Below are 26,844 nucleotides of genomic sequence, written 5' to 3'. Positions count from 1 at the left end.
TTTAAGCCATACACAATATATTTCAACAATCAATATTTATTACTTGTAACTGACAAGGGGGAATTTTTTTTATAAAGTATCTTTTTAAAAAAATTAATGATGATCAAAAATTCCTTTTCTTTTTTATATAAAAAAAAAGTTTGCAAAAGTGGTAGAAACTACAATTATTGAAGAATTACCTATTATATTTTTTAAACTATTTGTTACAGATACACAAACCTGCACCTTCAGAAAAGGTTTTATTTGATTCTCACCATTTTTCAAATATTTCCATTCATTGATAGGAATTTTTCTTTGAGATAATGATGTAAATAGAAAATTCCATACAAAGAAATCATTAATGAAATATAAAATTTTAAATCTTTTTAATTACAATTTTAAATCAAATTCAAATTATGGATAAATATGAACAACGAAGAACTGAAGCAACTGAACAAAACTAACTTCCATAAATATGATGCAGAATTAAAATAAATAAATAAACCTGAAGTCCAATTTTATGAATTGGAATGATAACTAACATTTTGAATATATCCCCCCCCCCCAAAAAAAAAATTATTTGGAAAGTTTGAGCAAACTAAGGCAAAGCAAGGTTAAACTGTAAAACTCGAGTATTCTCATTGCTTATCAAACATATAAAATAACATACATTTTATTCCATTTATATCCTGTTACAATATACCTCTTGTTAGATGAAATCTGAGACTTATTTGATTTATGAAACTCACTTTTGAAGCCTGCCATTGTGGATGGGCTTCACAATTTTGAAACATGATTATCAGATAACAGCAAAATTTTTCATAGCCTAGCAATACAAAAACATCAACACATTTGAAGGTATAATTCTAATTATTAAAAAAAAAAAAAAAAAAAAAAAAAATTAATCTAAAAATTCTAATTATAAAAAATTGAATGTGTCTAGGCTAATCTGAAAGATGACAGAAAATAATATCAGATTTTATGGTTGATGCTAAATAACCCCCATTGTGCACTGAGTGGACTTACCCTACATACAGGCAATTGGTCCAGAGAGCAATATTATTATTATCATTGTATCAACCAAACTGGAAGTTTCTCCTTGTCATATCTAATGTGCCCGACCTCCTTGTGGGATTGTTTGAAGATGCAAGTAGAGATCTATCAATTACTTCCATGAGGAACAATGAACACTAATATATAATAAATAAGTGAAAGGAAGTGCAACTTTGAGAAGATGTCCTTTCACACACTCTTTCAATAATGAATGAACAATCAAACATTTATTAGAATAGAAAAAGGGTGATGATCAAGATAAAGGCAACGTGCAGACAGAGGACACAGAAGGGAGAAGATAAAGAAGGGAGAGATTACAGGCAATTGCAAAATAGTAATTGAATTTGTTTTCCTGAAATATAAAATTATACATGCTCTAATTTTAAAGAATCAGTATGTTTGTCAATTTTATTTGCCTAAAATTAGCCGATAGATCAATGAATAAAAACAAGACCAATGAATTTCATAAGCTGATAGTTCTATAGATGGCATCACAAATCATGAAAATATATTCTAAAACTTTCATTTAATTACTAGAGAATTCATTCTTCTCACAATGCTAGAATCCCAATGTTGGAAATTAAGGGATACTTTAATATGTTTTATTATTTACAGAACATCAATATATTTGATGTTCTGTAACAATATCGCATGAAAATATCTGCATTGCAAATTAGTTCACATGTGCCAGACTTAGTGCCTGATCTCAAATTCAAGATTCCCCACTTCTGAATCTTAGCTATTGAACTATTATACCATGTAACTCATTTGTTATAAAAGTATTTTAACTAATTTCACAAGTGCTACATACAAATAGCTATTAAAATACTCTGCAATTTTATATAATATATATTTGAACAGTGTGAGAGAGGAAGGGAGAAAGTAATAAAATCCTCTGCAGTGAGAGTATTAAAATATATATTAAAGGAAATTACCAAACCATTAGATTGTAACAAGTAATGAATCTTAAAATTATGCATAATAAGAATTTTACTTCACAAATGAAATACAATTGCTTACATTCATTCAGCTCTTCTTCAGCATGTTCAACAGTGAAGAAAAAATCTTTGTCTATGTCTATCTTTCGTTTTACAGATGAATTTTCCTTAGAAATGTAATGTCCCTGATACAGAGACAGTATAAAAAATAATTTCTTATATTTTTCACTATTTCCAGTATAGGTTGCAATCCTGCAAGAATAAAATTTGTTATAAAAGATATATTTATATGTTTTATAATTACATATTAATGACATATATAAATGATCAATTGATTCTTTAATATTTTTAATGGAGTTTTATTGATTTTTGGGGGGTGGGGGTGGAGAATAATAAATAATTGAACGATATAATCTTATCAAACTATAATCTTATCTTTGGTAACCTTTCCAAAGGTGAATAGAATTTCCAAAAAATAATTATAGATAAAACAATACCTTTATTAATAGTTCTAAAATTGTTACATGTAAGTTTAAGATGCAAAATTGTTACATGTAAGTTTAAGATGCATACAGATTTTTTTTTTCACAAAATTGTGTAACTAGATAAAGCGATAAACACAAAATAAGTAAAAAATTATTTTAAGGCAATCAAATTTACATAAGGAGTATACATAACTCATTTAATGAAAAAAATTCTTACAATTTTTTTTAATATTTAATATTAGGTGTACAATTTTGCTTCTGCTGTTTTTCTATAAATGGTTGCAGTGGTAAGTACTGGTCGAAAGGGCAGATAAAAAATGTCACATGAAACGCTTGGACAAATGTCTACATAAAAACAGCATCACATTAATAAATATATTTGCATCATATATTTTTTCGTTGACTGAAGATGCCAGTTTTCGGGCCAAACTCTTTTAATTAGCTAGACATTTCAATTTTCTGTTTTCTATTTTTTTTAAAACTGTGGCTAATTTATAAATACTTACTGTGAATCTGCTCTTAACAAAAGAACATGTTATGAATGGCTTCAAAACTTCAGACTGAATGCTCACGACGCTATTTTTATGATGCTTCTCATTTGGTGGGACCTGTTTGTTGTAGTACATTATGAGCGGTTGAAAATGAATGAATCCATCATAAAGAATTGGTATTGAATGCAATTGATGCTTTGAAGGAGGAATAGCGACAGCGCCAAAAGATCAAAATTTATTCTATAGCATGACAATGCTCGGTCGTATCTTAAAACCGGCCAACACAGACATGGAAATGCTAAAATGGGGGGGGGGGGGGGGGGGTGGCATACTCCACCCACCATACTCTCCGACATTGCTCCTTCTCATTACCATTTGTTTCAATAGATGGCCTGTGGCCTGGCTGATCAGCATTTCCGAGCTTATAATGAAGTCCAAAAATGGACAGATTCATGAATTGCCTCAAAAGACACATTGTTTTATCAAAATGGCATTCGTTTAGTTGTCAAAATGATGGAAGAGAATAGTAAATAGCAACAAATAGTTCATTGAAACATGATTTGGTATATCGCTCTTTAAGAATAAAGCATAAAATTTTGGAGAAAAAAAAAGTGGAATCAATTTTTATACCCAATACATGACAACTTAAAATGTTTGTAACTAATGTAATTAAAAATACAAGAATTAAATGCTCTTAAAACAAATAATAAATTTATATCTAAGAACTAATAGATTTTTTGCCATCTCCATAAATTTGTGAATCATTGGATATAATTCTTTTAAAAATTTATTTTAGGACTATTTTATGTTTAAACTCCTGGACTATAATTTTTTTAACTTATTTTCATGATTATTATTAATTTACTAGAAAATGCACTCATTGAGATGGGCTGCTATTGTGTTAACAATATATCAGATCTGATTTAATGTCTTTTTGCTTTCCATTGCACAATCCTCTTTCTTGTTGACCTTAGTTTCCTTGCATTGAAATCTTCTGCATTAATACAATGCATGAACACTCAAATCAAATCTAATCACTGAAATTGTACTGAAACATATATTGATTCACTAATAGGAAAAATTCAATGTCAAGCACAAAATTTTAAAAAACTGGTATTTATTGTTATCTTGCTGATCATTGAACATTTAAAGATTAAAATAGTTAATAAAATTTCATAGCTTAGTGTAAAGCGAAATTTCTAACTAAAATAAACTTTAATGGCTTACACAAATTAGATTTTTGTAAGACTTAAGATTAATATCTGGTTTTTCTCGCTAAACATGATAAAATCATACAAACCTTTCAAAAACTCGCCAAAAGTCTGCTTATTTAGATGGTTATAAATATGGTAGAAAATCGCTAAATAAGAGACTAATAAATGATAATTGAAAAAGATTATTTTATAATGTACTCATATAACATTTAATACCATGGCACACCAATATGATTCCATCAGAAATCAAATATGCCAATATAAATACATTAACATTCATTAAGGCAACTCTCTTTTCTTTTTCCCATCACAACTGATTGTTGCTATGCATTCTTCTGTATTTCACAGGAACCACTAAAATTTAATAGGAATTTGCATTTTTCATTTCATTTATTTAATAACAATGTTCAGAGATTAAGAATATTTGAATTCAAGAACATCTTCAACTCACTTTTTCTGATTTATTACATATTACATATGTTACAAATTATCTTGAATTTTATACCGTATATTTAAAATTATACATATCAAAAGAGAGAAAAAAAAATAATTAGGGACAATTTAACACATTGCATTCAGGCATATTTTACTATGAACTTGTACATGTAATAGGCACTAATCTATTAGAAACCTATGTTTAGCCAACCTGCACATTAGTAACCTACTATAAAAAAATATTAAAGCGCATTTTGCACATGCAATGTGTTAAGATTAATGTCCTTTCTTTAAAGCTACCTTTTTTGGGCCAATTTTTTGTTAAATTTCTGTCAGTTTCTATTGTAACCTTAAACGCCTTTTAATATCTGAAAAGTCATCCAAGATGGTGGATATTTCTTAAGTTCTTGAAAGGTTGGCACAATTTTTCCATACCTGGTGAGAAAACAGACACTACTCTTAAACCTCATTTATAGGATGTACGTGAGGGAAATAAATTTTCTTTCTTGATGACAAAAGAGAAATTGGGATTTATTCATTCATTAATGACACATGCCAAACAGGTGGGAGCATTTTTAACTCCCCACCTAGTATTATGGATATCATTAGATGTATATAATACAGTTATTTTTCATTCTTATTCAAGGAATAGAAGTATACTTTTAAAAAATTGCACATAATATAAATATATATAATTGTAAATAAATTTTGTAAATGTATTGCTGATTAATAGAATATTGTTTAATTGATTGAAAACTTTCCTTTTCCTATCCATCACTCCCCCCCCCCACTTTCTTAAATGTCTTTTATACATTCATTCCAGAAATATATGTATCACTATATTGACAGATTTTTAAAAAGTTAGTTACAAAAACTTTTACATATATTCTGTATAAGATTAAATAAGTTAAATACCACAAACACATACAAGAGACAAAAAAGTTAAAACACCAAGCAGCCAGCAAAAATCTGATGTATTTATGGCGGTAAGAAGGTTCAGACAACAAAACTTGAATAGCTCACCTCCAAGCATTACCTACCTACCATATACCATTAAAAACACCCACCCATTCAAAACTCCACTTTCATATTATCTGACATCTACGACCAATTCAGCAAAAAGTTGATGCATTTGCAAATATCAGAATCATGGCATTACAGGTGGTGCAAAAATGTACTACAGAGAGTCAGTGCAAGGCACCTTAACATTTTCAGATATTCGTTTGAAGTTAAGTTACATCTGTTCGAAGATAATGGCAATAAGAAAAAGTGGTATCACACATTCAAAATGGATGTAAGAAAAGCCATCAGAATACCTTTACACAAAGTAGAATAATCCGAAGAAAGGCAGGGTTTGATGAGCCTTGCTCAAGAGTTGGAAATTGATGTTTTACACACCTGGAAAGCATTCCAAAGGACAGATACAGCTGTAAGACAAATTGGTGATGGACAACCAGAAAAACAATGGTAACAGGTAACCAATATATAAATATGCTAGTGAAAAGGGACTAAAATCATATAACGGACAGCATTGCTCAGTAATGTTGTTCACTGTTTATGGCAACTGAACGACAGATCTTCTGGTTTCCTGAGGCCAAACAACACACAAAAAAAGGAGCCTAATCGCCCAGTGTCCGAAATGCTCCATACAACTAATAGAATACAATTGGCAGCACTGTTTGCAATGAAGTAATGATTACAAAGACCAGACATCTATTCAATGAAATCATGCCTCTAATGGTTATAAAAATTACTTTAGTTCACAAATGATTCTTGATGCCAGTTGATCTGGAGAAAGATAAAAGACTTTTATCCCACTACTATCAAGTAAAGATATGCTGGAACTGTCCTGGTATAATTGTTTGGAGAGGAATAATAATGAATCGAAGAACGGTGAGCAATATTTTTGAGAAAGGTTTAGCAACAGCAGATTCTTACTATGATAAAATTATTCTCCCCCATGTGCATCCGTTCCAAGATATCATAGATCCATTTGTGTTTATGGAAGGTACTGAACAACTATATATCTCTTGTTACTTAAGAGTTAAAGGAAATTAAAGATATTTGTTGAATGTATTAGCCAGCGTTCTTCCCAGGTTTAAATCCCACTAAACATGTTTGGGATGTTTTACAGACTGACAGCACAGCCATATATATCCTCCAGAGACTAACAGACAACTGATACAAATGTTCATTCAGAAATGAACACTATTGCCTAAAGAATTGTCAAATAATATTGTTTTGAATGTGATAGGCAGTGCCACACAGCCATTACAATTATGAAAGAGCATATCCCTCACTAAGGAATCTCTGCTTGTTGTTCCACCTGCTCATCCAGTCATTTTTTTTCTTTCATTTTTGTCCCCACTTTGACAAAGTGGATTAAATTTGATAAATTTAATCATTATCAGATATTTGAAAGAAATATAAATGAAAACTTTTTCCAAATCAAAATTATATTGATAGATACACTTACATTCTAAGTAGATCCCCTGAGTAAGGAGTAGCACTTTTCACACAAGCATATACAAGACTAGGTACATCTACATATACCACTTGCTTTCGGAGACGACGAAATAAAATAGCTGAAAAAAATTAGAGCATTTTATAAGTCAACTATGATATTTCAGTATCAGAAATAAAGATATTTTAAAACTATCTTTGGGTGGTTCACTGGAAATATTTGATAAACAATATTAATTCAGCATTTTGTGTATTTCTGGCTTAACCCTTATGTTCATTTTGTATAGTATACCATACATACAACATTATAAAAATATACTACCACTATAAAATAAAAATATATATAAAATATAATATAATATAAAATAAGCTACCTATATACATTTTTTTTTCTTTTCCTTTTCTTCAAAAAAGCAATCTTGCCACGATAAGGGTTAATGGCTGCCACAAAATATAGTTTTAATTCAATATTTTTATAAAATATAAGTTATAAGTATATAAATTACACTATTTTAGAAGCCTTGAGCCATTCTATGCACTGTGATATACATTTCTCTAATTTTCTCTCTATAAGTTTATACATCCAACTATATTACAGGAAAGAGCAGCAGTGTTTAAATATGAGCATGCTTTTAAAAAAAAATCATAATTCCTTGGATTTAAAGGTAAACTTTATTAGTATATGCATCAAAACTTTTCAAATTTTATAAAAAAATATGCCCTGTGTCAAGATTTACTCAACATGGATAAATAAGTAAAATTTTATTATCTTGAAAATAAATAAGGAGGTGGTGTGTGTGTGTGGGGGGGGTGCAAGTATGAAATAGGATTAAGGCGATCGATTTTTAAAACATCGATTTTTCGATATCACTTTTTGAAAAATATCGATTTATTGGTATCATGATCATGAATCGTTGTGCACGAGGAATCGCAAAAAAATAAATCAACATTTATAAGTAATTTGCGTTTTCGATTTCATTTTGGTTTCTTGTTAAGTTTATTTTTGTTGCTTTTCATTGCTTTTTACTTTCACACTTAATTTTTGTTAATATTTCTATAAATACTGTCATTTTGGAATAAACTGTTTTCTGTTCACTAACTGAATGATACCATCAGCAAATTTATATTTAAATAATTAAGGAAATACGCATCTTTTATTTTCATTTATATTTACACTTCAAGTAATTTTTCAGGCTTTATCATTCTAAACATAAGAAACATCTTCCAGAATTAATGATAAAGTAGTTCTGTTACAAATTTTAATACCTTTATGAATTAAGTTTAAAAAACATATAAATAATTGAACTACAAATGTATAGAATGTACAGAATCTACAAATATCAGAAACAGATGCGAAAAATTATTTAATTAAAAAAACAGCATTTATTCACTTAAGAAATTATGGTCCAATTAAGTAGGATATTATTTCGTTAAAATTACATTAATTTAAATGTGAAAATTCAGAGAAATATGTTTAATTTGAAGGTTGCCATCATTCCACAAGCATTTTGATTGTTTAATTCTTTCTACACAAGTTTTTAAAAGTCTAAATTTTGTGATGCATTTCAAATACTTACATATATACATTGCAAAGAAAAAACTAAATTTTTTATAAATTCAATTTAAACGAAAGTCCTCATTTTTTGAAAATTTTTTTTGTCTAATGATGTTTTAAAGTCAGATTTTAATTTATTAAACTAATTTTTAAAAAACATTTTTACTGTCAAAATTGACATTTCTTTAATTTTTGTATTGTTTTTCTAGGCAGCCAAGTGCACGGAGGTTGCAACTTATTTCAGTAAAGAATACAAATTTTATATCTAACTGTAAGATAACACACTATTAACAATTAAATACAGCCCAGATATAGAGAGTGATTGTTCCAAGAGGGGGAAAAAAAGAAAGAAAAAGAAAAAAACATTGCTGAAAATTAGCATAGCAGATAACTTTCAAATTCTATGTTCCAGATATAAACAAATATAAAAGCAGCAGTGAGAAATTGAAATTTTCAGTTGCATATTTTAGTTAAAAATTAATAAAAGTAATCTCTACAATAGTACATTTCATAAAGATTAGTATCAGCATTCTTAATGCAAGATCAAATTACAATGTGAAAGCTTAAACATCTGCTATAAAATGCCTCTTAAACATATAACATATGTTATCCACTTTCCTAACATGGGACTTTTGCATAAATGGTAATGACAGATGTGAAATGGAACTTTGTGTAAATGCTCTTTTGTAAATGGAAATCCCTTCCCTTCCACCTTAAAGGGCACAATAGTGAACAATGGGAAAGAAATCAACACCTCCTAAAACTATAACCATTAGGACTCTTAGAAATTCCAAACACTCAATACAAAATTTCAAATTTCTCAATACAAATTTTCACATGAAACTGCCGATACTTATCAAATTTCAAATAATTTCGATATTGGTCGAATTTTCATGACTAAAAATAATGTTTTATTTTAATTATTTTTTATTTCAAGTCATTGTTTTGTATATCGGGGAAAAATATGTGTTGTTCTACTTTTCTCTTATTTTTAATCCACATGCTTTTATGTAGTATGCACTTTTATATTTCATAAAGTGTATAATTTTTCTTTTTATACATATATATTTTTAAAAAATGCTCTTTTTCTAATTCATTACAATTAATCCAATTTTATTACAATATTTTGCGTTTTATTTAAAATAAAGAATATTTTTAATGGATAAATTGTATTACTCCAATCTATTTCATTTCATCTGATTGGATTTATGTTGCACTTTTTTTCGACTTTTCATACAGTTTAAAAGAGTTTTCTTTCTTTCCCATTTCAATACATTTTTTTTTTTTCATATACACAGTATTTTGAATTGATTTAAAAATTCCTGCATTCAATTGACTTAAGAAATTTTTTGTGAAATTCTTATTTTTTATATAAGCTTTTTTCATCCCCCCATTCATTTTAATTTTTCACATTTTATTTTATTTCGAATATCACAATATGTCAAAAAATTGATAGAATAATTAGAAATAATAGATAACTAACCAAAATTTCATTATTCAGAAACATAGCGTTATACTTGGGTGTTGTTCCCCCGCCCCCACTGAGTTTATATTAATGATGATATATAATGGCAAATTTTTCTTTTATTTGACTGTAATCAGGACCTTTTCTAAAATTTTTAATGTATCACATCATTTGTCCGTAAATAAATTCACCCTCCATAATATTTGTTATTAATGTTTTACTCATTTCGGAATTACGATTTTTCATCTCGTTTTAAATTCTGAAATAATAAATTGAATGTTTTAATTTTAATTATACAAAATACCTATTGTTAAAATTCTAGTGCATATTTAAATTTAAATCTACCAATAATACTATTAAAATAAAAATAGAACTTTAAGAAATTCATAAACGGAAGACATTTGTCAAGACATCAGATTTCAAATTCTGGTTTAACTAAAATTATTTCATTTTACTTAAAAGGCATTATTATGTTATACTTCCTTTTTAAATGAAGAATAAAAGAAAACTGAATTTTTTTTTAAAATCAGAAGTAAAAAAAAAAAAAAAAAAAAAAACGCAATATGATAAATTGTAACAGAGATTGCTTTGGCATTGACACATTTTATTAAAAAGGATTTAAAACAATTATTTTCTAACCATTTTTATTGAAAAGAATACAAATATTTTTATTATATAAAATGAAGTTTCCTTTTATTTGGAGCCGTTCTGATTAGCCAGTATGTTAATAATTTATAATAGCTAGAAAATAAATAATGATATCACAATATATCGAAAAATATCAATATGTGTTGGACGATATATCGCGATGATGAAGTTTGGTCACCGTCCAGCTCTTGAAATATTAATAGCAACAACGAAAGCAAAATTTAAGTTCCACTTCAAAAATACATTTAAAATACTTTTTACAAATTAATTAAAAAGATTTCAAAAAATTAATAAAAGATTTTTATTTTGTGAAAAAATGATATAATTTTTCTAAATTTTAAAATGAAGCAAAAATTATTTCTATGTTGTAATGTTTTCAGAGATCATGATGAAAAAACGGCAATGCCTTGTTTACTTTTTAATTTATTAAAATTCTAGAAAGAATCGTTCCGAGGTGCATATTCCTTCCTTTCAAATAACAATTATGCCAAGTCAGGTTAAATGGTTGGGTATACAGTACACCAACAAATATAAAGCCATCAATCCTCTTAATAAGTATTAGAGATAAGAAAATCAGACTTAAATTATAGATATAACAGAGATTGATTAATGCAATGAAGAAAGTAGCTACAAGAAGCTACTTTAGTCTTGTCAAACTGCCGGAGTAATTTTAATTAACAGTGAAATTTTAACTAGAGCATAGCGTATCACATTACGAAATGCTCAAGCTCCATGTCTCACACAAAAGTACGACTCATTACTAAGGTAGAGGAGCCCTTTTTTCATTCATAAGGAAGTAGATATTAACCACCATATTGGAAACTTCTCATCCCCACATCAGTTTCACCTCCCCCTGGCATCAAAAGTGAAAAAGACAAAAGATACCATTTTAAATTTATCATTAATCTGATAAATATTAAAATAATTATCTGGTATATCTGAAATAGTTGATGAAGTTCAACGGCAATTATATCACTTTCCTAATTCAAATCAAAGAAGAAAAAAATAGAAGACTCTTAAGACTTTACCCCTCTTAAAATTTGATCTACTAATTCTTACTTTTAAGAAATTAGCTTTTAATGAGGATAAGAGTAACTGAATCTTTGAACTCATTTGGTTAAAAAAAAGTGTTCAAATAAATATATAGCATCTGTCTTTAAGATGAATGTGAAGAATTAAAACTCAATACTTGGGCAACAAAACCTTAAAAACCAGGAGTGGCAAATCATTATTTGCATTTTAAAAATATTTATTGATAGCATTTAGCAAATGAACAAACAAACAAAAAAAAGCTTATAAAATGGTTTTTAAAAGCACATTTTTATTAACATTATAAAAAGTAGAAATTTTATTTTAATTATTTTCTATTTTTTTAATTTTTATATTGATAATTATTATAAATATTAAGAAATTTTAAAATAATTTTTCAAAGTCATCAAAAGATAATGCATCAAAATCAAAATTTAACCCTCCTGGCGGCGGCTTTCAGATTGCTATCCTTACCAAACGCGGCACGCCGGAATAACAGGTTCAACCTTAAAAATGTAGCGTTTGGTCAAAAGGATTGCTTTCCCCTTTTGCGGTCAGTTCAGCGCTGCAGGTGGGAAGTGATTAGCAAATTTCATGGCGTGAATGACAGGTGTTGCTTATCGTAGTCTTTCGATTTCTAAGAGCATTTTTCTTTCAGTGCTTAGGAAGAGATTGACAATAACATCGTTTGAAAATGCGAAAATGTGATTGTTTTTTTTTAGAGGTTTTTCGATTATTTTATAAAACAATACATAAAATTTATGTTAGGAATAAGTTATTATCATGTTTATTTTGATACTAATCTAGTTTTTATAAATTGAAAGTCCTCGTCTAATATTTTTTTCATTGCAATATGTTTCGCAAATTATTTTATTCCGTAGTACTGTGAAATTATTTCTCGAAATTACGTACAAGTGATTTAATTTAAAAAAAAAAAACCCTTTCAGCGCATTGTCAATTTATTTTAATATTTTAAAATGCGTGTTTAAAACATTAATTGCGATAAGTAACACTACGTAATAACTTTGTTTCTGTTGGATTTTTTCTCAACAAAAATAGCAGAGTATAAATAAGACCAGGCATTTAGATTAAAATCAAATTCTTTTAATGAAAAACTAAAAGCTCTGCATCTTGCAGAGTATACAGCTACGGTATATACACATAGGCGGTGTCTGTTCTTTTTACTTAAAAAGAACAAACATCCAATGACAGTTCATCCGGAAATACAAAGTACTTCCGGTTACAAAATGATTATCCAATAATGTTGCTCCTGTGGGACCGACCTCTGCTTGATTTGAATATGCAACATTCGGCCCCATCGGTCACAGAATCCATTTTAAATATATGCTTTATTACAGAATAAAGTTTCTCTTTCACAAGAGGTTTTGTTAAGAAATCAGCCAAATTTTTCTTAGAATTTAAATATTTAAGGTAAAATTCATTTTCAGATAATAATTTCTGAATAAATTTATATTTGATATCAATATGTTTCGTTTTATTATTCTCAACATTATTTTTAGAAAAATGAATGGCAGCTTGGTTGTCGCAATACACTTCAGGAATCTCAAAATCAATTAAGTTCCTTTAGAATTCTTGAATACCACATAATACATTTTACACTCTCAGTCAAAGCTATAGATTCTGCTTCCATTGAGCTTAAAGCAATACATTTTTGTTTTTGAAACTTCCAAACTATAGGTACATTTCCAAAAAACATTATATAGCCACTAGTTGAATGTATCATTTAACTTACATCCCCAACTAGAATCTGAATGCATAGTTAACATATTACTTCTAGTATCTGACAAATTTATCTTATAGTGTCTGGTTTCAAACACATAATTTAATATATCAACTACAACAGTCCAATGATGATAAGTATATCCATTACAAAATTGTGACATAGTGTTTACAGCAAATTCAATGTCCGGCCTGGACCTATTCGCGATAAAGTAGAAGCATCCAATTAGAGTTCGGTACGGAAATTGTCTCATCAACTCCGTTTCTTCTATCTCATTTTCTTTTACTCTCTCTGGCAAGATACAACCTACTTTAAAAGGTAATGAAACTCGCTTTTTAGGTAAATTCTTGAATCTAATCATAAGTTTATTTATATACTAGCCGCCTTTGGCGACCAGCCGGTTCACCAATCTTAATGTTCGTTAAAATTTTAATAATTAAATATTTTATGCAATTTCTACTTTAATAGCTTCTTCATCAAAATATTTTAAAACTTCAAATTTTGATTATCATATAATTCATTCATAATATTATAAAGGCCTTCAGTCATAACGTAATATGTATCTCTCTCATTTTCTGTTAGCACCCGTAGAATTTATGCTTTAAATTAAAGTGGAAAGAATTTATCTTCAATTAATATAATAATATTTTTTACTGAAACAAGGCATTTTTTTATAATCTGATTACTGAAAATAGAATCACTCAGCGTTTAAACTTTATGGGCACTAAAGAATATCTTTTTTAATTTATGTAATATCTCAAGAGTTGGTCAACAAAATTTTCTTAGATTCATTATGAGCAGATCGATTAATTAACAATGTTTAAATTTAAATGCATCAAACACTAAGAAAATAAAACGAATCGTTTAAAATAAACGGTTGAAAACAGGTTTTAAAAAAACTACTTAAAAAACGATGTACTTAAAACTATAAGCATATACAAAAAATATATAACTAACATAAATACAATTTACTTACAAAAGCATGCAACTAACCCAAAAATAATTTAAATCATCCATTGATAACGTTGTCATGGCAACAATCAGAACAGAATGCGCATGCGTGCATTTTCTTCGCCGGTTACGTAACGCAAATGCGTGATTTTTTCTACGCCAGTTGGGGTAACGCTATGCGGATTAGAAATTTTTAATTTCCTTTATTCTGTTTTATTTTAATTCAAAAGTACTTCAGAATGAATCTGAAAGATTGATTCATTAACAATGTTTAATTTTAAATGCATCAAACATTAAGAAAATAAACAGAACCGATTGAAATAATCCGCCGAAAAATTTTAACCCTAGCCTCATTACTGTTGGGAGAAAAAAAAACTGAAGCCTTTCTCGTTTAGCGCTGGGGATAATAGAAGATTTTTTTGGCGAAAAAGTTGGCGGTGGGGAAAATGGAAGATTTTTTTGGCGGGAAAGTTAGTTTTTAATTAATAATTAAAATTCTAATTAAAAATTCGAAAAAAGAAACCCCAGGTGCACATTCCCGACCTGTAAGGTATACATGTACCAAATTTGGTAGCTGTATGTCAAACGGTCTGGCCTGTAGAGCGCCAACACACACACACACACACACACACACACATTGAGCTTTATTATAAGTATAGATGTATTTTGATGCAAATACACGCAATTCCCTATTTGCTCAAAATTTACACCCAGAAGGTATTTAACTGGTCCTAATTCGGTTATTTCTAATTTACTTTTTAAATCTGAAATTAAATTTTCAAGAACTCTTCGCGATTTGCTGTAAACAACTATATCATCTACATACACTAATAGAATACAATCAGTTTTAGTATATAAACCATTACACAGCTCATTTTGCTGAAAACCAAGTTTTATTAAAATTTTATTTAACTCTATATTCCACTGTCTTCCACTTTGATGTAAACCATAAATACTCTTATGCAGCCGGCAAAGATGATTTTCGCATCCTTTACCAACGAATCCTTCTGGTTGCTGCATATAAACAGGAGTATCAAGTTTTCCATATAAATAGGCTGCTTTAACATCTATTTGAGCATGGTTCCAGCCTAAAATACATACTAACAAAACAAATAGAAATTTTATTACATCAAAATTCACAAGTGGTGCAAAAACATCCGTAAAATCAACACCAGGTCTTTGCTTAAAACCCTGTGCGACTAGTCTCGATTTGTATTTCCTCACGTTATTTTTCTCGTCTTGCTTAATATCATATACCCACCTACAACCTAAAACTTTCCTATTAGAATTTGGCTCGACTAAATCCCAGACCTTTCTACTCTGCATCATTTCAATTTCCTCCGACATAGCTTCATCCCATTTACTTTTATCTGAAGAATTCCGAGTTTCTGCATACGTTTTTGGAATTTCGGACATGTATATCTCATGTTGAAAAATATCATCTATACAGTTCCCTTCATCTAGAGAGTTCGAATCTATCGAAGTTTCTTCCTCACTATTCGATTTTTGATCAAAACGTTTATTTACTGTTGGTTTAAAATTAAACTGATCTGGATCAAAGACTAAATTGTTTTTCTCGCAATATCTTTTAGCATCGTTTAATGATCTAAGTCGTTCTTTACTAGGTGGATAATAGTATACATGTACCCTCTTGCTTTTCTTTTCTAGGTTTTTCTAGTCTTTCCCAAGTTGAAATATCTAACAAGAGTAAATTTTCCGGTAAACAAGTTTTATCATCCTGTAATTTCGTATAACTTCCGTCTTTCAAAGTTTGATCCAATTGATACCAAGCATAATCATACCTTTTAATTTTACCAAATAAAGTTTGAACCCCGTTTTTTGTTTCATCAATTTTAACATGAATACTTTCTTCAATCTTTCCTTCTTTTGGTAGCCGTACCCTATATCCTCTTCTACTTATTGCATAACCCATAAATATTCCAATCTTAGCTTTGGGTTGCAATTTATTCCTATAAGCTTTTGGAACATACACATATGCTAATGAACCAAATATACGACAATGTTTAATGGAAGGTTTACGTCCCGACCATATTTCAATAAGAGTTTTTCCCTCAGTTAATTTGTGAATACATCGGTTCTTAGTATACACATAGTTCTGGAGTGCTTCCGCCCAAAATCGTGGTTGTAATCCACTATCTTGTAGCAAAGTTCTGACTGCATCCATACTAGATCTATTAAATCGTTCCGAGACCCCATTTAATTCCGGTGTAAAAATGGTAGTTCGTTCACTTTTAATACCCAGCTCTCTTAGAAATTTTTCCAATTCTTTATGGCAGAACTCCATGCCGTTATCTGTTCTAACACTTTTAAGTTTAAACCCAATTCTCTTTCTACCCTAGCTAAGTATTCTCTAAAAACGGTAAATACTTCGTTTTTATTCTTAAGAGTAAATACATCTATTTTCCTAGAGATATCATCAATTATCGATAAAAAATATTTACTGCCTCCCAAAGAATTTACAGGTGCTGGTCCCCATAAGTCCATATGCACCTTTTCCAAAACAGATTTTGTTACCCGTTTATAAACAACATTCTTCAGAGAAGTTCTAGTTGCTTTACCTAGATTACAAGCAATGCAAGGCTCATATTTCGTTTTAACATTTACAGGTTCTAATCCTTTAACTGAATGATTTTTACTCATATCCTTAATCATAGGAACATTAACATGACATAATCGTCTATGTATTACATTTAAATCTACACTAGTATGCATTACATTTTCTATTAAAGGATAACCATATACTATATGCAACATTTCTTGTCGAAATACAGAAAAGAAATATTCATTATTAGAATGATATACCCGCATAACATTATTACACAAATTAATTTTTAAACCGGCAAAATCCATTTTTGCTCCACTAATTAGATTTCTCCTCATGTTGGGAGCATACAAAACATCTTTTAAAGTTATATGCACATCACCTTTAACATCTTTAATACAAAAATCAATATCACCTAACCCTTTTACTTCACATGTGTGTCTTTTATCAGCCAGTAAGGCTTTGGTGGGTGAAAGTTTTCTGAAGTTCTTGAACCAATCTCGCTCACAACAAAAATGAGAAGTAGAAGCTGAATCTACCAGAAACTGCTCCAAATCCTTCGATACTGCAAAAACTTCAGCTGATGGATTATATACATAAAATGCACTTTCTGCATTGAAAGCTTTCTTTTCTTTTTGTGATTTCTTGTAACACTTAGATTCAGTATGTCCTTTCCGGGAACAATACTTACACCACGGCCCCACACCTTTAAGGTTTTTCTTGTATTGACCAGGACTTCTTGTAGGGTCCAACACATTTCCACTTCGTTCAACAGATTTCTTGCTCATTTCTTTCCCAGGAGGTGATCCGACATTGTATGCGTTCTCCGTAGTGTTCAAATCCTTTTTCTTTAATTGGATTCTCCCCGATTCATTTATTAGTTGTCTTTCAACTTCCAAGTGTGTAAACTCTGCATCCTTCATTCTATAGAGTATTTGAACCAAGTGATCATATTCAGCTGATAATCTTCTGATAAGCTGCAGTGCGACCAACAGATCAGGAATTTCGAAGCCCGCATCCTTAACTTGGTTTTCCTTTTCACTGACACACTTGCAAAAAATACCGATCTGTTCTTGTTCTGGATTAAATCTTAGTTCGAAAAATTCATCGATTAAAACAGCTAATCGAGCTTTAGATACAGGTTCAAAGTTATCTTTTAAAATATTCCATGCTTCTTTCCCATCAGTCGTGTGCCGTATCAATGGAAGAAGTTTTCTTTCGACTCCTTGATAAATTGTTGTATAACACCGCTGCTTTCTCCATTCATACTCGAGTTTTTCTTTTTCAATAGCTTCTTCTGGATAAGGCTTTTCTTCACCAATTGCAAAATTCCAACAGCAGCGATCCATCAACAAGACTTTCATGTCTTCCTTCCATGGCGAATAGTTCGAATCGTCGAGTTTCGGGAACACAAAAGACGAAAAATCTGGATTCATCTTTTCTTCGGCTTGGTAAAAATTCACAACAATTAGTAGCACTTATTCTTTCAGTTCAGAAACACGGATCTTACGGCAAAGGTTTTAAGGTTTTTGACTCACCTGGACCCATAACCATGTTGGATTTTTTCTCAACAAAAATAGCAGAGTATAAATAAGACCAGGCATTTAGATTAAAATCAAATTCTTTTAATGAAAAACTAAAAGCTCTGCATCTTGCAGAGTATACAGCTACGGTATATACACACAGGCGGTGTCTGTTCTTTTTACTTAAAAAGAACAATCATCCAATGACAGTTCATCCGGAAATACAACGTACTTCCGGTTACAAAATGATTATCCAATAATGTTGCTCCTGTGGGACCGACCTCTGCTTGATTTGAATATGCAACAGTTTCTTCAGTATTCAAAAAAATAATTGTGTAATTAGGGAATTTCATGCGATGTTTCACTTTCAAATATATCAATTTTCTGTATTTATCTGCATGATTAAAATTTTGTGATGAAATATGTTTTACAATATTTAATTGGCAAAGCTAATTGGCCAGTTATTTAGTAATACTGAAATAACTGGTCGATGCGCCTTATGACTGTAACAAATAAAAATAATTGTCAAAATATTTCTTTGTAATATTCATGATACAAATTTGGCCAGGAAAAATGACTCAAATAATGCAGATTATTTAGACTCATAATTAACTGTTTTAAAATAAAAATCTCAGTTTTAAGTCTTTCGGGTTAGAATCAAAGTTCTTACTATTTTGCAATCGGATAACGACAAACCGTGGGGAAAACGAATCATTAAAAAGAAAAATCTGAATTTAAAAGCTTTGCAAATACAGTTGCATTGATCTTTTTTACTTATTACTTTTACATTATTTATTGCTTTTGGTGATCAACACATGTGTTATGTCAAAGTTACTAGTCAATATAAAATTTTTAATTAAATGTTTTCTTCAGCAAAACATCTTGAAATTTCAAATTTTGATAGTCATATAATTCATACTATTGCAGACTCATTGTACCATTCTGTATTGCAGATTTTTTGAATTTTCTGTCAGCTCCTTGACAGTAAATCCTTAATTTAAAACAGGAGTGAATAAACTTCAATTAATGCAAAACCTGTTTTGTTGAAACCAATCAGGCTTATTAAATTTTTAAATACAGGGAATAGAATCATTCAGCAATAAAGTTTTATGTATATACTGAATATTTCTTTTTAATTTTTGAAATGACTCAGATGATTTCTCATATCTCTTATTCAATAAAAATTTCCAAAAAATTCCTTCTTATTCTGTAATAATTTTGAAAGTTATGATGGAATACACTTCAAAATCTCATTTTATTTTTCATTCATAATTTTTAAAAATTTTCAGAAGTAAAAAAAAAAAAAAAACAACTATTCTTTATAGTACACATTTTTATTTTCTAAGATGTATATTCCACTAAGATATATGTGGAAGCTCTAATAGACGCCACGCACAAACATTCGTCAAAGTTAATAATAAAGATGGACGAGTGTGTGTGTCATTATTTGTCTGTTTGTATTGGTGCTCCTCAGACCAGACAATTTGAAATAGAATTACCAAAATCTGCACTTACATACTTTGGACAGTGGGAATCATTTCTTTAAAATTTTAATTAACCCTTTCAAGGGACAAGGGAAGTATGCTCATCACCAAATTCAACAATTTTTGAATAAAGTTATGTAAGTTGGCATAAATTCTTACGAATTTTTCAATAAGGCAGAAACTTAGAGGTTTCAATTGTTTATATCAAATAAAATGAAGTGTCTTGATTTATTTCTTAGTTATTAATTGGCAAAATTAATTAATAAATGAGATTAAATTGATCTAATAAGTTGAATGAATTACTTTTCCTTAGGCCAATCTTAATTTTAAAAACATTTTACTCCAAAATGACTAGGAAAAAAAGGCCCTTTAAAGGGTTAATAAAAATTATTAAAATTTTAAAGTTCATTCGAAAATATCACAGTAGAAAAATAATTTGCACATTAATTGTGAATTCGAATTTTTTATGAATGATGCGAAATTTTGTGTCATGCAATTTTCCCACTTTTAATTAAATTAAAAATATTTTAGCATATTTTAAATAATATATTTTATTTTTGAATTGAAACTAAACGTTTTCATTGTTATCCTTATATTTCATTCCGGCTTTTTACCCATTAATGATGATTTAGTTAAAAGGTTAAAAAGATCTAAGCTAAAAGCAATGGGGTAAAAATTTCTTTACTGAAATACAAAGAAACCATGTGGCTGAAGAGAATGCTCCATAATTATCATCTCAATAAATAAGACACTAAAAGTTCAAGATCTTAATTTTACCTCAAAGAATGAATTTTCTTGATGATACATTGAATGAATTACTTGGAAGTGGGAGTTTTCGAATTTTTTTTACTCTTGTGATCAAAAATAAAATAAAACAAAGATCATATCCCGTCTTGTTTGTTAAAATCACATCCAGTGAACTCGAATTGACCAAACAGGAGAAGAAAATAGTCTAAATGAAAGTTGTACGCATTAAAAAATTTTTAAATGCTAACATACGAGATAAAATTAGATCAAGGAGTTAAAATAACGGCAACAACTTTAAAATTATTAATTCTCACATTTAACTCACACATTCACTCACTTTCAAGCGGATTAAAATTCGTGGATTAAATAACTCAGCATTAAAAGTAAAAATGTCAATATAAACCAGTTTCACATTAACAGAATCGTGCGATGTATATATAAGATTGTACAGTGAAATAAGATTAATATTTTGATACAAAAAATAGAACCTATAAAAACTGTGCTTATATTAATTTTGAAAATATTATTAAAAACCAGAGGAAAAATATAAAAACAATGAAACTTATATCTCTACAGTGCTTACATTTTTGTTCGAATTCGTCAAAGAGTGTGAAATTCTATAAGGTTTAAAGAATGAAACTAATATTCAATTTTCATATATAGTTTATTACGTTATAAATATAAGGATTTAATGTAACGACTGCTAATCTTTCCGGAAAATCTCATTTTAATATATTGGTTCTATATATCTCCCCGTTTTTAAATACACTTATTAATGAATACTAAAAAAAATAATTCATTAAAAGTTAAAAAGTTTCATTCGTTAAGTAAATTCTGTAAATAAGTTTAGTGTCTTATTTTCAAAAATAAGTTGCATAAGCAATGTCAATTCTAAAATCCTTAAATGAAAGCACGCTATAAAAAAGAAATTTGTCAAATTTTAATTAAATATATATTTTTTATTTTCTTATGCTAGAAAGCTTTAAAATCTTATGGATCAAATTATTAATAATAATACGTTTATGTATGTATTCATTCTGGGTATATATTTTCATACGTTCAATTTTATTCTTGTTATTTAAAACTCATTTTGGATACGTAATTATTATCAAAATCTCAAAAGTAACGGCTCAGATCGTAAGCGAGATTTTAAAATGCTCAAAAAGGCGTGAGCAGGAAAACACTAATTATATTGTCCACTGATAACGATTCACTTTTCCTTATCTCACATTCCCTTCTCATTATCTCACAGCTTGAGATTGGGGGAAGGGAAAAACTGGAACCCGTAAAAATACGGACAGTGACAGTTTTAAGGGAGTTTTTGTTTCCGTCTATAGACGGGTCCGCCATTTTGAAGAGAGAAAAGATTCCGTCTTTTTCCGGGTTTGCCACTTGGAGGGTTAATTAATAGATTATCAGAAAATATTCAATAAGATAAAGATGCCAAGAACACATAAGTGAAGAACATTTGAAAACTTCTGCAGAAAAAGAGGTAACAAATTATAAAATTCCACACTTATAAGTCAATAAAAAGTATAGAAAAAACAGCATTCACTGAGCAAATTTACACTCATTGAAAGGTTTAAAAAATAAATTAAGAAATATTTAAATGCTGAATGTATTAATATTCTGCAATTTTAAACCTGAGATTAATAGCAGCAAAATTTATAAATCAAGAAAACTTACATTCAGTAGATTTTCCCAAAAAGATGTGCAAAGCCCAGGCAAAAGCCACCTTCTGGCAAAGTTTAATACGACACTTGCCATGAGCCAACAGCAGTTTCACCACAAACATAGGCATTAACTCCTTATTATAAATTGTTATAAGTAATTGAAGCCAAAATGTTTGTAATTTAAGAGGAACATAGAGAGCATCGTCAGCGTTCACAAAAGCCATAACTGTACAAAAAATAAGCAATACAATTAATATTTTTTAAAATTTTTATATATATACATATATATACAAAGTAATGATAACAAAAGATGACAAACATACTCTTTATATCATCAATAAACTATAATTATAAATACTGCATAAAAATAATTTTAAAAACTGTCTTAATGATATTTTTGAAACCTTTAAGATACTTTATAAAGATAAGATACTTTTAATTTATTGATATTTAAAAATTTATAAAACAATATTAATGTATAAATATTTGCACAATATAGCAAAACTTGGTTCTATCTCCATTCTAAAATAATAAATCCATTAATAACAAGATTAATAAAAAAACTTTTATTACAAATTCTTCAAAATTTTACAGGGTTGCCACTCAAAACTGGAAAAAAAAATTGACAGCATTTTCCGTTTTTTTCCTGTATGTATATTCAAGATATGAGGAAATGCACAAATAGCACTCATGCTAGTTATAATGCAGTATGATTTTAAGAAGTGGATAAAACAAGGAAAAGAAGAAACAATTTAGCATTATTCAAAATAATACCATATTAAAAGAAGGTTTATAATTAATAAAAAAAAACATTCTCTTTATTTATCATCTAGAATTTAGTAAGACAAAATTTATATATTAAGGGGGGGGGAGGTTCATTACCTCTCATGCTCTGTAACTACAAGTCACATAAAATTAAGGACAAGGGTGAAATAAAACACGAAACATATTTGTTACAATGATACAAATCATTTAATGATTATTTAACAAAAAATTGTTACAAAGCAAGATTACTTTTTTTTATTTTTTTATTTTGTATACATTTCATATATTTGGATATCAATTTATGCAACTTTTGCAGATTTTTCAGCCATCAGTTAAATGCTGCTAATCTTTAACAGATAAAGTACTACATTTTTGTACAGCTTAATGTAAATTTTTTTAGCTATTTCACTATTAGTGAAGATATGTTAAAATATTTCCGATATATCACTGAATGCCTAACGGACAAATGTGATGCAACAAGTTTTAATATCCATAAAAGTTCTGCTTTAAATTAGATGTTTTCGGATTTGACGTGTCATCTTCTTCAGTATTCCTTCTAAATACTAACATCACTGATGACTCTTTGAACTGGCATGAAGTCTTGTATATTTTCCTCTTTTGGCATAAATGCCTGTAATGAAGTGTCTGTTTTCCCATATTACTTAGGTATATTATCTTCTTACAAAGCGAGAAGTACGCAACAATTGGATTTTGCAGATCTTCTCGAACCCATTCAGCAAAATCAGGAATTTTTTATCTGTCCAATTCGTATTAAATACAGATTTTGAACCGCTCATTGTTTTAAATAAATTCTCTAATATACTTTGAATAAGCTCGCAGTTTCTCAAATAATAAGCAAATGATTTAATAAATTCAAGTATGTTAGACTAAACACCTCCGCACGGTTTCCATTTCCACTAGAGAAATGTATTTACGCAATTACAGAAGTCTCTGCTCATAAGCTGCAATTCGGGAATTTAATGAAAAAAGAGCAACTGTCCAACAAATCGAAATTGAACCGATCTATATGGGGGGAAAAGAGGGGCGGTGAAAGAGTAGAATAGCGCCGTTTCTGCATTACCCAATCGATGCCTTTGATGATAAGCTACTCACCTATCATGTTAAGAGTATTAATTTAATCATGCCAATCAGTTATAATGAATCATATCTTATCACCCCCCAAAAAATGTTATTTTAAATTATATTTACACAATAAACATATAACAGTCAGAATAGTTCTTTAAAGCTGAAAAGTGGGAGAACCAATGATAATGCAGCTAGAAGTGATAATTTTCCATAAAAAATTTTGAAATTGGTGCAGAGCTAGGAAACCGTAAATTCCCCCTAACTCTTAAAGATCGTACAGTGATGCAATATTTTGGAACCTTCTTTGTGGGAGATATTCTTCTTTCTGGAGGTCATATGAAATACAAATTGGCAAAATCAACACAGTGATTGGGATTGAAAAATTCTGTTATTATTTTTACTAATACGGAATATGCAAAGAAGTGGTTTTTGAGACTTCTTTTGGAAATGGAGACCAGGAAGCCATCAATAATATATCAGGTGGATCATAAATTACATATGAAATAAAAACTGATTTGTTGTACTTGTGGAACTAAATCTTTGGTTTTCTTAATTCTTTTAAATAAATATATAGTTTAAGTAATTTAATAAAATATTTTATAATCTTAACTTATTAAATTAAATCGTGAAAAAGTTAAAACTATTAATTAAAAAAATATGCACTAAGCAAAATTAAAAGGAAGATTATATTTATAATCGCTCATAAATAAAAGTTAAGTACATAAGCAGTATGTATATTATAAAAATCCAAACTACTCAAAGCATTTTTTTTTCAAATATGAAGCAAAAGAAAGGGTTAACATTTATATATATATATATATAAAAGGAAATGAAAATATTTTCATTTATTTCAGTGCCAATTAGATCATCTGGATTAAGTATTGTTTTTCTCTTGCACATGAAGTGAAAATTACAGAAGATTACATGGCAGGAGTTTGCACATAATGCATTTACATTACTGCAAATCTAATAGAATAAATGCTTTTATGTTATTTATATCATAGAATGATTTTCTATAATTACATCATACTGTGATTAAAATGTTAAGTTACATTCTCTGATTCTTTATCCAATTTTAGCTATCTATAAAAGATAAACACTAAACCAAAAAAAAAAAAAAAAAAAAAAAAAAGCATACCACTCTTATCTGAAGAAAGCTTCATAATATCTTCAGCAGAAGTGAAGTTTCCTGGTCGTACCAAAATATCTATAAATTTTTCTCTGCAAGGAAAAAAAGATTAATCAAAATTTTAACATTCTTCCAAATAACCAAATACAGTGATGAATAAGCTAATTAGGGTAGATAAGACAACAATAAAAATTAAAATTTTACAAATATTTAAATACTAAAAAAAAAAAAAATCTAAAAATAAGTGCACAAGGTGCATAGCCTAATTTCATCTTAAAAAACAAATACCTTATATGTACTTTTTAAGTACCTTTAGAGGAAAAAATATGAAACAATCTTATTGTAACATTTTCCATCATAAATCCAACAGATTGTAAAAATAAATTAATCTGGTCATTAATTAAGTGTTCATTTTTTTTAATAAATACAAATATAAAATACCACCAGTAATTACTGAATATTTTTCATCAACTTTGAAACATTTAAAATGCAAGTTTTTTCATTTTAAAAATCTTATCAAAAAACTTTTATTGCATATCTTAAATTATATAATTACACTACGGCCGGTAGTTTAAAGGGGGAAAAAGCTAAAAAATTGCATCATTTACATTCCAGTTTTTCAAAGAAAAAAAAATGTTTAAGAATACAAGTAAATATATTTACAATATAAAAAGATACCAACTCCATTAAATATATAAGTAAAATGTTGTTTCGTTTTAGAGATTTTTCCAGACACCTTCAATTTGTTTCATTTTTTTCCACTAAGAACTTTTCTCAATTCATTAGATTTCATTGGTAGTAAAAATTGTCTGGCTTGTCAAATAAGTTCATTAGCTTTATATTCAATTTCAACAAAGAAATTTCTTTTTCAGTAAAGTGATCAAAGAATCAGAGTATAACTTTCTTTATATAATTAACAATTATTTCTTTCACCATCTGTTCCCCAAAAAATAGGCAATATTTTGAATGGACTGTCCCTGAAAAAAATCCCTGTGTTTTCTGGGTCCCCCCCCCCATAAAGATGTTCAAGATATGAGGAAAAAGACAAATAGTACTCATGTGTTAGTTACAATGCAATGCAATGCGATGTGATTTCAAGGAGTGTAAAGAGTAAGAAAAGACAGCAACAATTTAAAATTATTGGAAATAATAACATATTAAAAGAAGATTTACATTTACATTTTTTTAAAAAAAAAACCCTTTCTCTTTATTTATCATCTGGAATTTAGCAAGACTAAGTTTTTATATCAAGGGAGGGGTTACATATTACCTCTCATGCTCCTTAATTGTAGGTCACACAAAATTAAGGACCAAGATGAAGTGAAACACAAAACGGGTTTGATCTGATACAAATAATTTAATAATTAATTAACAAAAAAAAAGCAGTGCAAAGCAAGATTTTTTTTTTTTTTATTAATTCCTTTTTT

General features: G+C 28.8%; 1 protein-coding gene across 2 annotated transcripts in view; it reads right to left on the bottom strand.

Moving 5' to 3' along the window:
- The window catches only part of LOC129990107 (uncharacterized), a 68,409-nt gene that overhangs the window by 5,447 nt on the left and 36,118 nt on the right, over positions 1 to 26,844 (bottom strand). For both annotated transcript variants that reach the window (XM_056098125.1, XM_056098127.1), the window contains exons 7-10: positions 25,427 to 25,509; positions 22,451 to 22,663; positions 7,072 to 7,180; positions 2,053 to 2,222 (exon numbers count right to left, since the gene is read on the bottom strand). In XM_056098125.1, the coding sequence (XP_055954100.1) occupies positions 2,053 to 2,222; positions 7,072 to 7,180; positions 22,451 to 22,663; positions 25,427 to 25,509 (575 nt within the window). The remainder of the gene's footprint in view (positions 1 to 2,052; positions 2,223 to 7,071; positions 7,181 to 22,450; positions 22,664 to 25,426; positions 25,510 to 26,844) is intronic.

Source organism: Argiope bruennichi, chromosome 2 (assembly GCF_947563725.1).
Source record: "Argiope bruennichi chromosome 2, qqArgBrue1.1, whole genome shotgun sequence".
Taxonomy (NCBI): Eukaryota; Metazoa; Arthropoda; class Arachnida; order Araneae; family Araneidae; genus Argiope; species Argiope bruennichi.
The sequence above is the reverse complement of the archived record's forward strand: the minus strand, read 5'-3'. Positions and strand labels throughout refer to the sequence as shown.